The 18531-nt window shown below is 44.6% G+C and overlaps 1 protein-coding gene across 1 annotated transcript; it reads right to left on the bottom strand.

Annotated features, from left to right (window-relative positions):
- Nucleotides 1–2519: 2519 nt before the first annotated feature.
- On the bottom strand, nt 2520–17137 carry CHI3L2 (chitinase 3 like 2). Its single transcript, XM_032646978.1, is given in 11 exon segments — nt 2520–2663; nt 3459–3575; nt 6041–6114; nt 6117–6239; nt 7504–7641; nt 8076–8196; nt 8738–8787; nt 8790–8887; nt 14244–14300; nt 14594–14795; nt 17098–17137. Coding segments are annotated over 11 exon segments (1164 nt in total).
- Nucleotides 17138–18531: the final 1394 nt, after the last annotated feature.

Raw genomic sequence — 18531 nt, 5'->3', positions numbered from 1 at the left:
GTTTTTCCTCCTTGAGAAATACATTTTTCAGCGGGAGCAAGGGCCAGGGGAATTTTGCTTCTAGCCTCTAGCCCCTGGTGGTCTAGGGGCTAGGATTCCTTGTTTTCATCCAGGTTACCCAGGTTCAATTTCTGGTCAGGGAACTAAGATCTCGCTTCAAGCCACCGTTCACTGCTGTCTCTCCGAGATCAGTGCTGCCACCACTTAGATATATGATCTTACATTCCCTGAGCCCCAGTCAGCTCATCTGAAAATTGGGCTTAAATGCCCCCTTCATAAGCCATGAGGTTTAAATATGCAAATGAAAGTCTTGTTTAAAGTTTAGGATAAGGGACTTCCCTGGCAGTCCAGTAGTTAATACTCTGCGCTTCCACTGCTGGGGACACTGGTTCAATCCCTGGTTGGAGAAATAATATCCCTTATGCCGCGCAGCCAAAAAAAAGAAAAAAAAGAAAGTTTAGGATAAAAATCATTTTTCAATAAGGAAAAGATTGGAAGAGTAGTGGGAGAATGAGGGGAAACACAATTTATCCTGAAATTAGGGTGTCTGAACTCAGAAACAGCCTTAGACTTCAAGCAGTCTTACTCCCTGCTTCGGGCACCATGCTTTAGAGGAAGAATTGCAAACTTTTCCATAAAGGGCCAGAGAGTAATACTTTAGGCTTTGTAGGCCATACCGAATCTGTTGCAAGTTCTTGACCCTGCCACTGTAGAGAGAAAGCAGCCATAGACAATATGTAAACAAAAATGGGCACAGCTGTGTTCCCATAAAATCTGATTTACAAAAAAAATCAGTGCGTTAGATTTGACCCATCGGTCGCAGTTTGCTACCCCCTACTTTTGATGGCTCCATTCTTGTCCTCTTCCAGCTGCACCCCTCACCGTGAGGTGAGAAGACTGCAGGGCTAGGGGCACATCCACCTGAAGCCCACATCCCTGCTCTTTCAAACCCTAATCCAGATACCCAGGACTCCTGCTCAAATAGCCCAAACAGCCTGTGCCCACTTTCAGGGCCTGCACGGCCCTTTTTCCTGGTCCCATGATCCTGAGTGTGAACCACAAAGCTAGTGTGAACATACCTGCTAGAGGATGTTTGTGTGTGTGTGTATGTGTGTGTGTGTGTGTGTGTGTGTTGGGGTGGGGTGGGGTGTAGATGAACCTTGGATGCAACGTGTGTATGTGAGGTCCTTGCTCTGTGGGACAGGGATAGAGATGGGAAGAGAAGGGTGTTGCACGTGGGCTGGGAACCAAGAGCACAAGCTGCCGCACGCTGGTGCAGAATTCCGAGGAGTCGGAGAATTCTAAATTCAGACCTGCTCTTTTAGGTCATTGTGAAATCATACTTGTTAAGAATACAAACCATATTTTAATACTTGGCTCATTTAAATATTTAGACATACGATATGCAGGTCTCCATTTGTACCCCAGCCCTGGGTGCCACAAATGGTGAGACAGGACAACCTTATACCAGAAGGTCAAAGATTGCACAAATGAGGCCACACTGACTGGAGCAAATGCTTCTTTTATTGAGCTTCAGGACAAGTGAGCAGCTGCAGGAGAACAAAGCCAGGCCCAGTCTGAAGTCTGAGAGAAAGTCAAGGGGTGGCTTGGAGGAGAGACATCTGGAGAGCCTCTTCTAACCTCTGAGAATCTCACTCAGGAATTCCTGCAGAGGAGGGGCAGGCAGCTCCTTGCCTGCTCAGCTACGAGTTAAACCTGGGTACAAAAGAAAGACTATTTCAAAGCCCAAGTCAGTAACCTGAGGCCTGAGTCAATTTACTAAGCCATAGATGTTCAGAGTTGGAAAGCTGCTGCCCAGTCATATAGTCTAGGAGATTTCAAACTGTTCTGGGCCTTTCTCCAGGACAACATGGCCAGTCCTCTCCAGTTGTCTGTCTGCAGTGATTCCCAGTCTCCTGCTCCTCCATTGCAACGGATGTCAGCACAGCTGGTTGGTCAGCAACTGGCTCTCACCTGCACAAGAGGATATGTGTACGATTCACCTGGGGAACAAGGCACCCCGGGATGGAGCAGAGCCAAACCACCTGCCGTTAAGGCAATAGTGGGCTTGGTCATCAATGATGACCATGAGACCTCCTGAATGTCTAAAGTAAGATCAACTGTGGATGTGGAGAGGGAGGGAGCTTTACTAACGACTGAGATTGGCTTTCTTAGCAGTGAGTGGGGGACATAAAATCAGATTTATTCTGATTTAGAAAATTAAAACAGGCTGATGATTTTGTGGTGGAGTCAATGTTTATGCCCACTCTACATGAAAAGAAAGCCCTTAGCTCAGACTGTTCTCAATAAATAGTAACCAAATTATTACTGTTATATTTTTAAAATCTATGGGAAGCCCACCAAAAGGACAGAACCAGCCTAATCAATAAGGAAACAAGGCAGAAGGTCCAAAGGACATAAGAATGGATCAATCCAAATATGTGAAGATGATCTCCCCCAGTCTCCTGTGTCCCACTCTGCCCAGCTCTCTGCCCACTCCCAGCCTGTCCTGGACTCTGTTATCTTCCTAGGGAGCCAAGGTTTCTCTTGACAGCTTGAAAGAGGGGGTAGGAGCCCTGGCTGCAGGATTTGCTGGTAAAGTCATCCATGTCAATGGACCAGATCATGGCCCCTCCCAGGTTTAGATTCTTTAGGAACTGAACCTGAGGGTGGCACAGAAGGGCATACAGAGGTTAGAAGAGACTGTTAAAGGCCCAAGACCCAAGTCAGGTTCAGATGAGGGTTTGAGCTTAGAGTGCAGAAGTAGACTTATAGCCTATGGAGTCATGGATTCCCTGAAGGGAAAGGTCACTTAGGGAGGCTTATAAAATGAAGAGAAGGCCACCCACTATTAACCACTTCTCATGGAATAACCACACCCTAGGTTCAGTGTTCTTGGAGGCTCTGAAACACTAGAGGCTCCGGTATGAGGAGCGGGAACTAGGAAGCCGCTAGCAAGATTTGAATTACAATTGGGTTGTCAATTACATTGATGCCTTTGTCCTGCTCTAAGCCTGGAAGGCAAACAAAGGTCTTAGCAAGATCTAAGAACTGGTAGGCTCAGAAATTTGGAGTCTCCTAGATAGGTAATCCATGAGAAGGATGGAAGGATTTGTCCTGAGATGATCAACTGGGTGGGTAACTACTCTATATAGGCACAAATGTCTCTCCTTTGTTCCCTCTCCCTTCTCCTCCTAACTCCTCTCCATTCCTCGCTTCTCCCCTTATTCTTAATTCTTCCTTGAGTCCTTTCCACCTCTCCCACATGTACCATAGGTGCTCACAGGTGTGACTTAGAGTCACTACTAGGTCTGAGCCCCAGAGGCCACTGGATCCCATCCAAGAATGGAGCCCCAGAGGCTTCTTTCCTTCCACACAGACTACTAAGGCATTTGATCTCACACCCCATTCCCACCTGCATGAGTGTTCTGCTGTCCCAGAGCCTCTTGCCTACCTACCTTGGTCTCCACGCTCTCCACATCATCATAGCTCACCCACTGGTTTCCCTTGACTGCATAGGGACCCTGATGATCCTGGAGCCTCGTGATCTTGACTCCTTTCAGGAAGTGGCAGATCTGGCAGGGGAAGGAGGAACAAGAGGGTCAGTAATGGGTTCTTCTTGAAATTTAGAAATAGAAGGGACAGGTAAGACACTAGGGTCTTGGGGACAACAGAATCTTCACTCCAGGGATCAATGAGAGAAATGACCGGATACAGCATACAGAATGGATGGTCCAAGGTGAACCTTTGGGAATTATTTGTGCTAAGTCCTCATCAGGGGGAGCCACAAACAGCTAGAGGGCAGACAGTACTCGAGTTCCACATCAGACCTAAGCACTGACCAGTAAATCTTCCTATGTCTTCATTTGCAGAATGGAAACTATTATAATTATGTCTCCTATACATCTATCTTACAATATTGTTGTTAGGATCAAATGAACTAACACTCGTTAGGAAAAAAACAACTTTGAAAACAGTAAAGCGCTTTATAAATATGTAGAATTACAATGACAATCACCATCATTCCCCCCACCTTGTAGATTATCCCTGCTTCAATCCCGCTGCTCTCCCTCTCCCCTTTCCCCTTCCCAATGTGCCTGTGTTGGGATCCCCACTTTTATCATCAGCTATTTTCTCTTTCTGTTAGCGTAAGTAAGAGCTACTAAAAGAGATAAATCTTCAGTGGAAAAAAATGTATTTTAAGGTCATGTAGAAAACTCATTTTGGATCTTGCTTACATTTTTTAGATTATTTACACTCACGTTTGCCTCAAAGAGGGTAGAAAATGGAAAGTTGAATATTTAAGCAAATACCAGTTTGTCAAAATTATAATGATCTAGTGTGGTAAACTGAACAATCAAATTAAATTTTCCATGAAATAGGGAACTGTGTATCCAGTGGTCCGTACTAAAATCCTACCAGCAGATTCTGAGCACTGACTTCTCTTATCCCTTATATTAAATGATTCAGTGAGGACTACCATGGTGACCCATGCCCCTTTCCCCCTGCCAACTGAACAAGGTGCCTCAATCATTCCCCTGTGTGAGAAGAGAGGAAAAATTGAACATTACACTCACTGAGTACCTCAGTGGATGCCAAGTCCCTCAGTAGGGGTTTATAGCTTGCCCACGCCAGTGACAAGAGGCTAGACTAGGACTCCAAGAGGAAACCAAGATGTAAGATATTATTCTTTCCTTACCTGATCCAACTCCTTCCCATCCTTCAAGGGCCAGCATGTATCTCTCTTCCCCTGTTACCCATCTTTCAACTCATGACCCTCCACATTGGCCACTTAATCACATCTCATTTTGCAATACCTACATAATTTTATTAACTATTATAGTTATCTTTGGGTTTCTTTTTAAGTTTTTTTTTTTTTTTGGCCGCACTACACAGCTTACAGGATCTTAGTTCCCCAACCAGGGATTGAACCTGGGCCCTCAGCAGTGACAGCACGGAGTCCTAACCACTGGACCGCCAGGGAATTCCTCATAGTTATCCTGTTTTTAAACTCTTATTTAACTAGGTATATTATGAATGCACTCTATGTTCTTTCCACCTTGACAGTAAGCCCTTTGAGACAAGGATGAAGAATTACTTATGTCTAGCTCTCACAGTACCCAGTCTTTGTGATATGGCAGGGTCCCAAGAGTTTCTGTTGGTTGAATTATTGTTTGATTCTTAGTGTTTCCTATACATTAAAAAAACCTTTTTTTTTTTTTTTCAGATTGAGGGGCAGAAAGAAATGATGGTCTAATCAGCCGAACACCCTTGACTGTTATCTCTGTGATGTTAAGTCTGTCTGACTTCTGGACAGAATCTGACACATTTGACCACTCCTCTCTTCTTGAAACACTCTCTTCTCTAAGGTCTTTGGCACAGAACAGTATGGGTTCTGCCTAGCTTCTGTTGATCTTGTCAGTTTCCTTAGTGGGCTCCTCTTCTGCCTATCTCTTAGGTGCAGGAGGTCCTTGAGTTTTGTCACATCTCACGCTTTGGCTTCAAATACCGTCTTTATGCTGATGATTTTAGAATCTACATCTCTAGCACAGAATGACCTCCTGTGATCCAAACCCATATACCTAACCACTCACTTTTTATCTATATGTCCCACAGGCATTTGGATGTCCCACTTGCTCCTCAAACTCAGAATGACCAAAACTGATCTCATGATTGAGACCAATGCCCACTCTGCTCCTTCCTATCCCAACTCAGTAAAAATGGCATTACCATCCACATAATTGCCCAAGTCAGAAACCTAGGACAGTCTCCCTTTTCAATCTCCCATACCTGCTCCACACATCCCCACTCCTCACTTGTTCCACCTCCTCTCCAGATGTCAGCTAACATCACTTCCTCCAGGAAGCATTCACCGACCCCCTCCCAAGTCAGAGGGAGGAGCTTCTCTTACATGCTCCAATAGTACTCCATACTTCCCTTCCCAGCATTCAGGATGTGATACTTAATTATTGTCAGATTGAAGCTGGAACTCCTACCCAGAGACAGGGGGCAGCTGAAGGCACAGGGTGGTTCCAGGTACCTCATAATAAGCCAGGAAGCCTGAAAACTTGGTGATGGGGCCAGCAGCTCCAGGACGAGGGGCAGGGGCCCCCGAGTGTTTTCTGCAGAGGTCAGTGTAGAGGAACGTCCATACATTGGGATGCCCATGACCACCTTCTCCACAGGCATCCCTTTGTTTATCCAGTATCCCACAGCATATTCCTAGAAAGAGAAGTAGACTGAGGCACAGTGTGTATGGGAGAGAAAGGTGTCAGACCTTTCTGAGTCTCCAGCCCAAATTCACAGAAGTGACTCCTTGATTCCCTTTCTACATCAGTGGCTATGGAGGGTCCCACCAGAACCAGAGTGCTTATTCTAATGCACTTAATGCTCTTCAGCACTGAGATCAATTCAGCTTTTTCTAATCGTGAAAGAAAACTGAACAATGGGTCACGAAAGAAATCAGGCAAGTGACCCAGAAAACATGAAATCAAAGTTGTCGCCATCTTTCTTTCCCCTTTGAGTCAATTGCCTACGGAGTTTGTCTACACTATGATGGCTAGTTGTGTTACTGATGAAAGCAGGCGTGGGGGGAGGTGGCCGTCAGACCCTAGTCTGTGGGGCCTCACAATGACATCAGACCCAAGAGGCTAGGTAAGAGGCTAGTTGGGGCCTTACTGCCCTCCAGAACAGAATAAGGTGTTAGAGAAGATAAGGATATGTCTCCTTACCCTTAAAGATAATCAATGGAGAGGAAAGAATGAAGGGAACTTGATGTGACACAATCATACGGAGTTCTAGAAAACCCCAGACTAGAAATCAGAATACCCAGCTTTGGACTGACCCATTTTTTAATTTTAAACATGAAGGCTTGGAATATGCAACCTAGACAACATTTTCTCTCACCCAATTTTAAGAATACACATCTCTATATATGTACCACAACAATAAAATCGTTTGGTTAATGACATTTTTCCCTTGCATTTTTCATTTGCCACCACTTTTCAGGACCTTCACATCAGCATGACCTTGAACAGCCAATTAATTTGCCAGGCTTCCATTTCATCATCTGTGGAGTGAGAGTAATGCTTCCTGACCAGCCAACCTCAGAGGATTATGTTGAAATCAAATTAATGGGGAATGTGGACAGACACAGCAGAGGAATGTGGACAGACACAGCAGAGTACCAAGTCCTGTACATCCATGTGGGCACTAGGAAATGTATCAAAGATGGAGAATTAAGAGAAGACTGGGGTGGCTGACACCTTGGACCAGAGACAAAGCTTAGGGCGCTTCAAATATGAGGTCCTCTGACATTTTCCTGGTGACATTTTACTGTGCCTGGTCAAAGCATTTTCCCCGTTCTCACCAGCTTCCAGGGTTACCGGAGTCCCTCTGGCAACACATCCCCTCCTCAGGTCAAGACAGAAATAACTCTGGACAAGCTGCAGTGTCCTCAGCTTGCCCCACAGCCAGTGTCCCACCACCCTTCCTCCTTATAACTCTCCATGTTGTAGTAAGAGCTTGTCCCTCTGTCCAGCTGCTACTTTCTCAGAGGGCTATTATGGCCAGTGATGAGGGGCTTTTCCCAAGACCCATGGAAGTCAAAGGAAAGGAGGTTGATGAAATCCAGTTCTCGAGAAGATTCTGTGATGAGCAGAGGTGGGAGCAACTACTGTTGACCCTTGAAACATGGTGGGTTTGAATTGTACAGTCCACTTATACAAGGGTATTTTTCAACAGTAAATACTGCAGTACTACATGGTCTGTGGTTGGCTGGATCCACAGATTTGGAAGAAACATGGATACAAGGGGCTAACTATAAATTACATGTGGGTTAACCCTCGCTTTGTTCAAGGGTCAACTGTATACATATTTGTTTAGGGCTTTGGATGCTGTTAGAAGGATTGAAATTAGCCATAGAGGAAAAGTTCCTGCCCAGATGATGTGGTTAGGATAGTGACCTTCATGCTCTCCCTCTTCCCTTCATCCCTCAGACATACTGGCATGCATCACTTGCATGGGCCAGGCTGGAGGCAGAGAGATGGAGGGGGTGCTCCAATGCACTTACTTTACCAATTCCTTGATCTGATAGCTGTTGTCGATCATATGCCTCCCTGCGGAAACTCCTGCAGTCAAGAGAAGCCTTTCTTTGGTGGATTTTACAAAGTCCTGCTGAAAGGCTTCTGCTAACTCCTATGAAAACAAACAAAAAAAACCCAGAAGAGGTCAATTTTCCCTCCCAGAGGAAAGCGCTAAAGTTCTTGCTTGATAGGACATTTCTAGATGGAAACAGCATTAGATGGAAAGACCAAATCTTTTCTCCCCATTCCCACATGGGGATGCCTCCTGCCTTGTGGTCAGGAAATCTCCACATTAGGTAGGAGGACAACCAGTCACATTGTACCCAGGAAAAACTGAGTTTCCTCCTGATGGATTCTCTAATCTATCTGTTAGAACATCTGTGAGACTCTTTCAGTGCTCAGGAGATTCTATGGTCTCACAATCTTTTATGTGGGTGTTGCTTTGTTTCAGTGTTGTTTATTGTATAAGGAGGCTCTGTTCTCTGTTGGGTCCTTGCCCTAAACTAGGACCAAGGGCTTTTCCTTCATCAGTGGGGGCTTCTGGAAGAAAGGGACTGTCTTCAAGCCAGAGCCAATCTCTTCCTTTTTTTCTCCTGGTGTGGCCATGGGTTCCACTTGTTAAGGTACTAAGGGTACCACAGAGTTTGTCTTACAAGAATCAGCACAGTGAAACAAGTGTTGTCTTTCAGATATGGGTAAATACAGCTATGTCCAGCCCATCAAAGTTATGGTTCCTCAGAAATAGGATTACAGAGTTGATAAATTCTAAGCGTAATGTAGAAGAATCAACCATGCGGTAGAACCTGGGTAGAAGCAATACAGGTGCTTTTGGAAAGAGGAAGTAATTACCATTGCACAACATATTTTTCACAGAAATCCTGAAATAGTCTTCCGTTCCGCAATATATTCTCACCACTTATCTATCCCAACTCCTGCCTCTTTTGGATCAAAAGAGGAGAGGAAGGATTGTTGGGCCAGAAAATTGATTGGATTGGGCAGAGGACAATTGGGTTCTCTGCAGACCTTTCTGCAGGGTAATGGAGCTGCCTTTAACAAAGACGCTCCTTGACCAAACTTTAGCCAGACTCCTATGAACCCTCTTCTCAACTAGACTTTGACCTTGGACTTCTGTGCCTATCTTTGCAGAGCGCAGTTGTAGCAAGGATCCTAAGTCATGGACTTGAGGACACAGGGAGGGGGAGGGGTAAGATGGGATGAAGTGAGAGAGTGGCATGGACATATATACACTACCAAACGTAAAATAGCTAGCTAGTGGGAAGCAGCCGCATAGCACAGGGAGATCAGCTCGGTGCTTTGTGACCACCTGGTGGTGGGGGATAGGGATGGTGGGAGGGAGACACAAGAGGGAGGGGATATGGGGATATATGTATACAGTACAACTGATTCACTTTGTTATGCAGCAGGAACTAACACAACAATATAAAGCAACTATACTCCAATAAAGATGTTTAAAAAGAGAATCCTAAGTCAGTTTAATGAGACTGCCCCACCCTTGAAATCAGATCTTCTTCAATATCTGATCAAATTCCTCCTCCCCTACCATCACCCAGGTGATATCTGTTCACCCTGGCCTGCCTTCAGCAAGAGTTCTGTTGAGTCAGTTTACCAAGAATCTCCCTACCTCTAATGTTCCCTCTTTTTCCATCCACCAACCTGCACCTGCAACCTGTTCCTTGGCTATACCTCCCCACTTGCCCCTGCTGTATCCAGAATTGAGCCCAGTACTATACTGAGGTCTCCTTTCCCCTCTTATAATATTTTCTGAATAAAAGCTATTTTTACCTCTTTAATTACTGTCCAGCTCTGGTTTTCCTTAACATGTTACACCCTTGAGAAAGCAGTTTGCATTGTGGTGGGCTTAGGATTGGGAAATCTGGGTTCAAGTCCCAGGTTACAGTCATTTCTAGTACATTTTGTTCACTAACCAGCTCTCTGGCTTCAGTCTGGCCATCTCTAAATTGGGATTGAAGATACTGATCCTGCCTCATCTATCTCAAAGTAATCACATTTTGGTAAGCTTCATGAAAGCAGAGCTGGACTTCACATTCCCCAAACAATAAACCCAGGCACGAATTAGCAACCCAGATCTCCCCAGTCCCAGGGCTTCTGGTGAAAAGCCAGGAGGACCCTGAAAGCAGCAGCCCCTCAAGAGTTTTTATCTGAACTAGAATTCTTAAGCCAGGAAGTTGATTCTTAGCTGCGCACACAGAGGGCACCAACAGTATTTAAAATCCAAAGCTATAGACAAGATATTGGTATTTTCCAGAGGACATATCTTTGACTTGTATCACTTCCCACCTCTCACAACACCTCCCATCCCCAGACAGATTTAGAGTCTTGAATTCATTTGTTTCAATCAATATTAAATTAAGCTGCTTGTAAATTTTGGAGATTAATCCTTTGCCAGTTGCTTCATTTGCAAATATTTTCTCCCATTCTGAGGGTTGTCTTTTGGTCTTGTTCATGGTTTCCTTTGCTGTGCAAAAGCTTTTAAGTTTCATTAGGTCCCATTTGTTTATTTTTGTTTTTATTTCCATTTCTCAAGCAGCTCATGCAGCTCAATAACAAAAAAAAACAAACAACTCAATCCAAAAATGGGCAGAAGACCTAAATAGACATTTCTCCAAAGAAGATATACAGATTGCCAACAAACACATGAAAGAATGCTCAACATCATTAATCATTAGAGAAATGCAAATCAAAACTACAATGAGATATCATCTCACACAGGTCAGAATGGCCATCATCAAAAAATCTAGAAACAAGTGCTGGAGAGGGTGTGGAGAAAAGGGAACACTCTTGCACTGCTGGTGGGAATGTGAATTGGTACAGCCAGTATGGAGAACAGTATGGAGGTTCCTTAAAAAACTACAAATAGAACTACCATACGACCCAGCAATCCCACTATTGGGCATATACCCTGAGAAAACCATCATCCAAAAAGAGTCATGGGGGGCTTCCCTGGTGGCGCAGTGGTTGAGAATCTGCCTGCCAATGCAGGGGACACGGGTTCAAGCCCTGGTCTGGGAAGATCCCACATGCCGCGGAGCAGCTGGGCCCGTGAGCCACAACTACTGAGCCTGTGCGTCTGGAGCCTGTGCTCCGCAACGAGAGGCCACAACAGTGAGAGGCCCCCGCACTGCGATGAAGAGTGGCCCCTGCTTGCCACAACTAGAGAAAGCCCTCTCACAGAAACGAAGACCCAACACAGCCAAAAATAAATAAATAAATTAAAAAAAAAAAAAAAAAAAAGAGTCATGGGGCTTCCCTGGTGGCGCAGTGGTTGAGAGTCTGCCTGCCGATGCAGGGGACCCGGGTTCGTGCCCCGGTCTGGGAAGATCCCACATGCTGCAGAGCAGCTAGGCCCGTGAACCATGGCCGCTGAGCCTGTGCGTCCAGAACCTGTGGTCTGCAACGGGAGAGGCCAAAACAGTGAGAGGCCCGTGTACCGACCGCAAAAAAAATAAAATAAAATAGGTCATGTACCAAAATGTTCATTGCAGCTGTATTTACAATAGCCAGGAGATGGAAGCAACCTAAGTGTCCATCATCGGATGAATGGATAAAGAAGATGTGGCACATATATACAATGGAATATTACTCAGCCATAAAAAGAAACGAAATGGGGTTATTTGTAGTGAGGTGGATGGACCTAGAGTCTGTCATACCGAGTGAAGTAAGTCAGAAAGAGAAAAACAAATACCGTATGCTAACACATATATATAGAATTTAAGAAAAAAATAATGTCATGAAGAACCTAGGGGTAAGACAGGAATAAAGACACAGACCTACTAGAGTATGGACTTGAGGTTATGGGGAGGGGGAAGGGTAAGTTGTGACAAAGTGAGAGAGTGGCATGGACATATATACACTACCAAACGTAAAATAGATAGATAGTGGGAAGCAGCTGCATAACACAGGGAGATCAGCTCCGTGCTTTGTGACCACCTGGAGGGGTGGGATAGGGAGGGTGGGAGGGAGGGAGACACAAGAGGGAAGAGATATGGGAACATATGTATATGCATAACTGATTCACTTTGTTATAAAGCAGAAACTAACACACCATTGTAAAGCAGTTATACTCCAATAAAGATGTTAAAAAAAAAAAGAAAAAAAATTAAATTGAGGATTTGGTTCCTGCATGTATCTCAGCAGCCCAGTGGAGGAGATAGCAAAACTTGGACTATTATCTGAAAAACATGGTAGAAGTAGGTTTGTAACTTTATTCTTATATTTCAGAAGTGCTCACAGTGATTAGAAGAAAAGCAAGGATACCTCTTTTAGGGAGCAGTTGCATCTGATGTTCTGGGCAGAAACCTCCAATTTTAGGAAAGACAAACATTCTAGAAATTTAGAAGCAAGTCTATGCATTACATATTTCTAAGTATTGCTGCATAGCACCTGGCACAAAGCCTGGCATTTACCTAATAATAATGACAACGTTAATATACAACAATAATTATTGCAACCATTAGGTCCTTTTTGCACATCAGCACTACCTAAACAGTTTGCTTGCATTGCCTGCCCTCACAACTTCATCCTTAGGTTGATCCTGTTACTTGCCTCATTGTGTAGTTTTTTTTTTTTAATTGAAGCATAGAGACATTAAAAAAATTGCCTAAAGGAAAGAAAAAAGAAAAAAGAAATTGCCTGAAGTTAAACATGCAGCTTGCATATAGCTAAAGAGAAAGCATGCAGCTTGCATATAGCTAAGGAGAAAGCCAAACCAAATTTGTTTATCTCCAAAGTCCTACTTTTAACCACTACACTAATATACAATAAGTACTCAATAAATTATTTATTGAATAAATGAATGCATGCATGTAAGAACGAATGAATGAAGATATTTTTAATTGAATCAAAGATAAGCAGGTATTATGAATGAGAGAGAATTTGGGAATCAGATGGATAATTGCCATGAAAATCCATTAATAATTAAAAGGAGTTCATGGTGAGGTTAATGCAGAACCAGATAAGTTAGGTAGGTTGATCTTTTTTCTTTATGTGTGTAGAAATTGCTTTACTAAGTATTCTACAAGTTTTGAGCTGGTAGAGACTTTAGAAATTAATTAGGTCAGCCCTCTTATTTCATAGATGAAAATATTCAGTATAAAAAAAGGAGAAGAAAAAGTTGACACTTACTGGTCGATAACTAAGTCAGGCACATGACATACGTTACCTCATTCGAAGTCTTTGCACGCACCTTATGAAGTAGATGTTGTGATGTACATCTTACAGATGGGTAAACTGAGCTCAGAGAGGTGAGTTAAATTTCCGTAGGTCACTCACCTACATAGGTCTTCTAATGCTACTTCTTTCCTCTGCTTACTCCAGCTGTAAAGAGTACTGACCTGCTACACGAGAAAGATGTCTTTTCAGACTTCTCGTGAAAGCGGAAAGCCTCTGCTGACTGAGATTAAGATCTCTGGACTTCTTAAAATGTTGGCACTTTAAAAAAAAATTAAAGCAGAAGAAATTCAAAATTAGATTAACTGCATTTAAAAATTGCAAAAAAAGGTGCCTTTCTTCCTTACATATTTGTATTTATTTAGCTTGATGCAAATGGAGTATCATTTTCCTGTGAATAGGAATTATAATTTATAATAGATGCCTCATATTAATAACTATTTTGTTTTTAAGCAAAACAGACCTGATTGCCCCTATGCTGCTTTGCACTTCCAGGCCATCCAGCTGTACAACAATGACCCAGGTAATCGAGGTCCACTGATGGCTGCTAAGGACTTGGTTTTATGTGGAAGTCACCTACATGACCCACCCCCATGGTACAAAGTCAAACCTTCAGAACCCTTAAAAAAATTGCATCTCCCCATAGTCCATTAGGTGAAAAACCTTCATGTAAATAATTGAAAGTTTACCAAATACTGCTTCCAGTTCAGTTTCTCCCACGACTTAAGTATCTGAGCTTGTGTTAAGCTCCTGCAGAGTTCCTTCCAAGACACAAGCAAACATAGTGCTATGCCTCAACTTGTGACAAGATTCAGATCAGTTTTGCCATCTAAGCCAAGGGAGGACCTTTCTAAAGGCTAATTCAATGTCTCTTTTCAAGAGGAGGAAAAGCAGTGATGATTAGAAATTACACGGCAGAATAAACAAAAAATAGAGATATTGTGGTCTTACCCTTTGGAACGAAACAGATACCTTCCAACGGACAAGAGAATTTTCAGTTTGGGATTCCTGGAGTAGAAGAATAAGCTGATTATTTCTTTACTGGCTGCCAGGGAAAACTTTGCCTAAAGGGTTAGGACTAGATTACGGGTAAGTGGGCTCCAGCTATTTAGCAACTAAGTTCAGTGAAGGGATGAGGCATGGGGGAGAAAATCAGGAAGCATCAGGATTATACCCGAGGAAAAACACTTGAATAAACACACAAATGAATGAATGGAGCCAGAAGGCCTTCGGCCCAGTTTAGAACTATCTTCTCTCCCCCAAAACCCACCCTGGATGCTCCCCACTCCTATCCTACTGACTTGGTTTTGAGACTGCTGATGGTCTGGGAAAGCATCGCATCATTCTTGTCCTTGATGATGACCTTGTTGTTACTGATGCTGGCGAATGAGTAGATGAGGTGAGAACATAGGAAGGGGTCAGTGCTCTCAAGGGTGAACTTTCCTGGTTCCTGCCTGTCCCGTGACCAGTTGGTAAAGTAGCAAACCAGTTTGTAGGCAGATCCTGGAGTAGAGGGAAGAGAGCCAATGGGGAACCTAGTGCGGTGGCCTCAGAGCCCAGAATGCCACAAGTTTCTCCCCCCAAAACCATGGCCTCCTTTGCTTATTCAGCCAGAGCCTCTGAGGGTCATTCAACCTGGGCCCTCAGTGCTGGCTCTTGAGCATCCAGACCCCAGTTAAGAGATACAACGAGAGACAGAGATATTATCCATAAGGAACTCATCCCCAGAGCACTGAGATTCAATGTGGATGGATGGTTGAATGACACAGAAATATCAGTGGATAAAAAAAGAGATGATACACACAACATTGAAGTGGGTGAGAGAGACAGAAACAGAGAGACAGAGAGAGAGGCTCAAAAGATAGAAGCAGAGCCATGCATGCACAAAGAGACACACAGGACAAAACCTCAGAGTCATCAATATGTTAGTGTCAGAACCTGGCAGAGTCATCAAGAGAAACAAAATGAAGCAGAGATATAAACCAAACATCAGAAGGGACACAGCCCAGGGGACCCAGGCAGTGGTAACTCATTGACTACTTGACTTCCTGAAGCAACAAGACCACTAAAACTGTAAGAGGTGGGTGAGAAGGAAATCTGCTAAGCCACAGCTGGTTCTCTGTCTCAGACTGTGGCAGTGAGTGTGCGGGCGTGCCTACATGCAAAATATAGCTACACTTCCTCTGGACACTGCAGGCATAGCTACTGAGGTCTTTTTATAGGGCCTTGAGATCCCCAGCACCTGGGTGCCTTGTGGAGTCTACAGCCCTACAGAGAGACATTTTCCAGACCGGGAATTCATTTGCTCATTCATTTATCCAATAGAAATTAATTGAACCACCTGCTCTGTGCCAAGTGTTGTCCTGGATATTGGGAAAGCTAAAATGAGGTTGATGCTGTCCCTGTACTCAGGGAGCTCACAGCCTTGCCTGGAATTGAATATAGTTAAGGTGACCAAATAGTTTATCATCCAATGGGACAGTTTGGAGGGTGAAAAGGAGCATTATTAATAATTTCCCTGGGGCACCAGCTTGAACCAGAACTCTCCTGGGTGAATCGAAATGAATAGTCACCGTGCGTACACACAACTCTTAAAACAAGGCAAGGTGAATTGGGCAGTGTGAGCTGCCTCTGGAAGTGCGCCAAGCCTTCATGACTGAGGTCATGTCCAGCCTCTTCTCCATAGGACACCTCCCCTGCGAGGACTGATGAGACCATTCTATCCTTAATTCACCCACCTAAAGGGAAGGAAAGGGCAGGACCCTGATGCTGGAAACCTCACCCAAAAGGCAAGACTCCTTGAACTATGACCCCCACCCTGGGGACATTGTCTAGACTTACCCACACTAAGACATTTGGGGGGTATGAAAATGGAGAAAAGGGCAGTTAAAAATGAGGTAAAACTTTGGATGACAGCTGTTGGGGCTTGTGCCTTCTCCACAGACTTTGGGGCTGGGAAACTGGATTCAAGGGTTCTGTTCTCCCGATTCACATGACTCTTAGGGAACTGGCCCTCCACACACCAGCTAACTGGGTAGGAGAATTCTGGTTGCCACATCTGCTGTTAAGTCAGCCTCCAGGCCCTTCTTCAAAGTGCCAGCTTCCTGTGGGCTGCTCTTCCAAGGGCTCAGAGCGGAGACCTTCAACAGGGAACTTAAAATGCTCTTGCCATTTCCAAGTGGGCAGGCATGCCTTGAGACCATAGGCAGGAAGAAAGAGGGAAAGACACGATGAAATGGCTCCTTTTTCTCCGTAAGACATAATCCATCTCGGCCCAGCAAACTTCCCTTCTTCACCCATAGCCCTATTTATTTAGTGTCCTCCTCACCTTCATCCAAATTCCCAGCCACCATGAAAGCCAGAGTTTTGGATCAGAACTTTAGAGTTGAAAGGGGGATTTTAGAAAACATTTACCCCAACAGATCATTCTGAAGACAAGAAGTGGTGAGGCTCCCTAAAGTTTTAACATGTGCAGAAAGCAGAGCCCGTGAAACATGGGACTCCCAAGACAGTGCTCGTATATCACAATCTGGATGAGAGGCGGCTCTGTGAAAATGCAGACTGAAAACACTCCTGATGATCTGAAGGGCTCTGGCCACGGTTGCTCCCTTGCCCATCTAGGAAAGATCAGATGGTCCCCTAGGGCAGTTGCCTTGACTCGATAGGTTTTGATAAGGAGGTGAACAGAGAGACTGGTGTCCCAGGAGGAGAAGACGACCGCTTCTTCCATAGGTCTATGTTACCTATGTTACCCTTTCTCTCCTCATTAACTTCCTGCTGAATTATCAGCCCAGAGCTCACCTGCCCAGAGAGACAGACTTCTGGTCCACGGTGATTTCTCCCATATCCCTGGTCAGCTTCCCTGGGATGCCTCTGGGCCTTTTATGCCCTAGAGGTTTCAACAGCCTCTCTTATGGGAAGGAAGCAGGAAGAAGTCCAGGAGATTCCGGGGACTTCCCTTGGCAAATCTGCCTTGTGAAACTTCCTGGCAATGAGACCCAGATTTGTGCAATGCCAAGTGTCAAAAAAAAAGCTGCAGTGGAGACAACCACTGAGAGGTCCTTTTCCTCCAGTCTCACCCTGAAGGGATCTGGTCCCTGAGAAGGGAAGAAGATGGTACTTCGGGTTGCCTCTTCATACTGCTTTCTGGCTCCCAAATCCCCTTTCTCCACCACCCAGGATCTGTTTCCTTCTTCTTTCCCTGACCTCCCTCCATATTCACATCACTTGTGGCCTGCATATTCTTGATCATCTAATCAGGCAGTGCTACCATCCCAGGTGGTCCTACCCTACAGCTCTTCTTCACCTGATAACATCCAATGACGCCTTCTCTATGGAACCTTTTCTGCTTCTCCCTGAGCCCAGGGTAGCTGGCTCCTCTGCTCACAGAACACTGTATTTCTTCCCATGTCTCCACACTGTACTGTAGCGCACTGGTGTACATGTCTATCTCCCCAACTTGCCTGTGTAGTTCTTAAGTACAAGAACTGAGTGAAACAAGAAAAACAAAAACCTCAACAAATATTTATTGAAGATTAGAATTGAATTGTACCCCAGATTCTAAGGTGCAGACAGACTCTCAAGGCCCTACACGATCTGCTCCCTGACTACCTCTCCGGTCTCCTGGCTTTCTCTGTGGGTGTGTCTCTGTCTCTCACTTTTCCTGACTCTGCTCTCTTGCTCTGTGTTAGTCCCAGGATACCTCTCTCCAGCCTTGAACCTGCTGTTTCTCATACATCAGATGTGGGCCACACGCAGAAAAGAAAAATGGCCTGGATCCATCTTAAATTCTGCCCAACGAAGAGCAATACGACCCCAACAGAGAAAGTCTGCTGTTTGAAGGGACATACCTGAAAATCAGGGACAGATGGGAACCAGTGGCTGGAGGAAAATGCACAAATTCTCTCAGGAGGGAAAAATGTCAGCTTGAAACATCTGCCAGGCCCTGGAGGCATGATGCCCTCTTAAGCCCACACCAGTTAATTCCTCTTGCCACTCTTCTCCCTCCCCTGGCTTTGACTAAAGCTGGTTCAGAAATCAAAATAGCAAGATGGAAAATCAGGGGGCAGAAGAGTAAAGCAAGAAAAGAGAAAAGGAAGGTGGGTTCAAGCAGCATCCCATAGCAGGCTGAGCTGGGGAAGAGGATCCGATTTAACTTTTAGTCAAGTTTGGAGTCTTGGTTATCATCTGGGACTGGTTAGTAAACTGAATTGTGTTTGTAACTTATATTGACTGTAGA

Source organism: Phocoena sinus, chromosome 1 (assembly GCF_008692025.1).
Source record: "Phocoena sinus isolate mPhoSin1 chromosome 1, mPhoSin1.pri, whole genome shotgun sequence".
Lineage (NCBI taxonomy): Eukaryota > Metazoa > Chordata > Mammalia > Artiodactyla > Phocoenidae > Phocoena > Phocoena sinus.
Note: the sequence above shows the minus strand (reverse complement) of the source record. Positions and strands in the feature narration are given on the sequence as shown.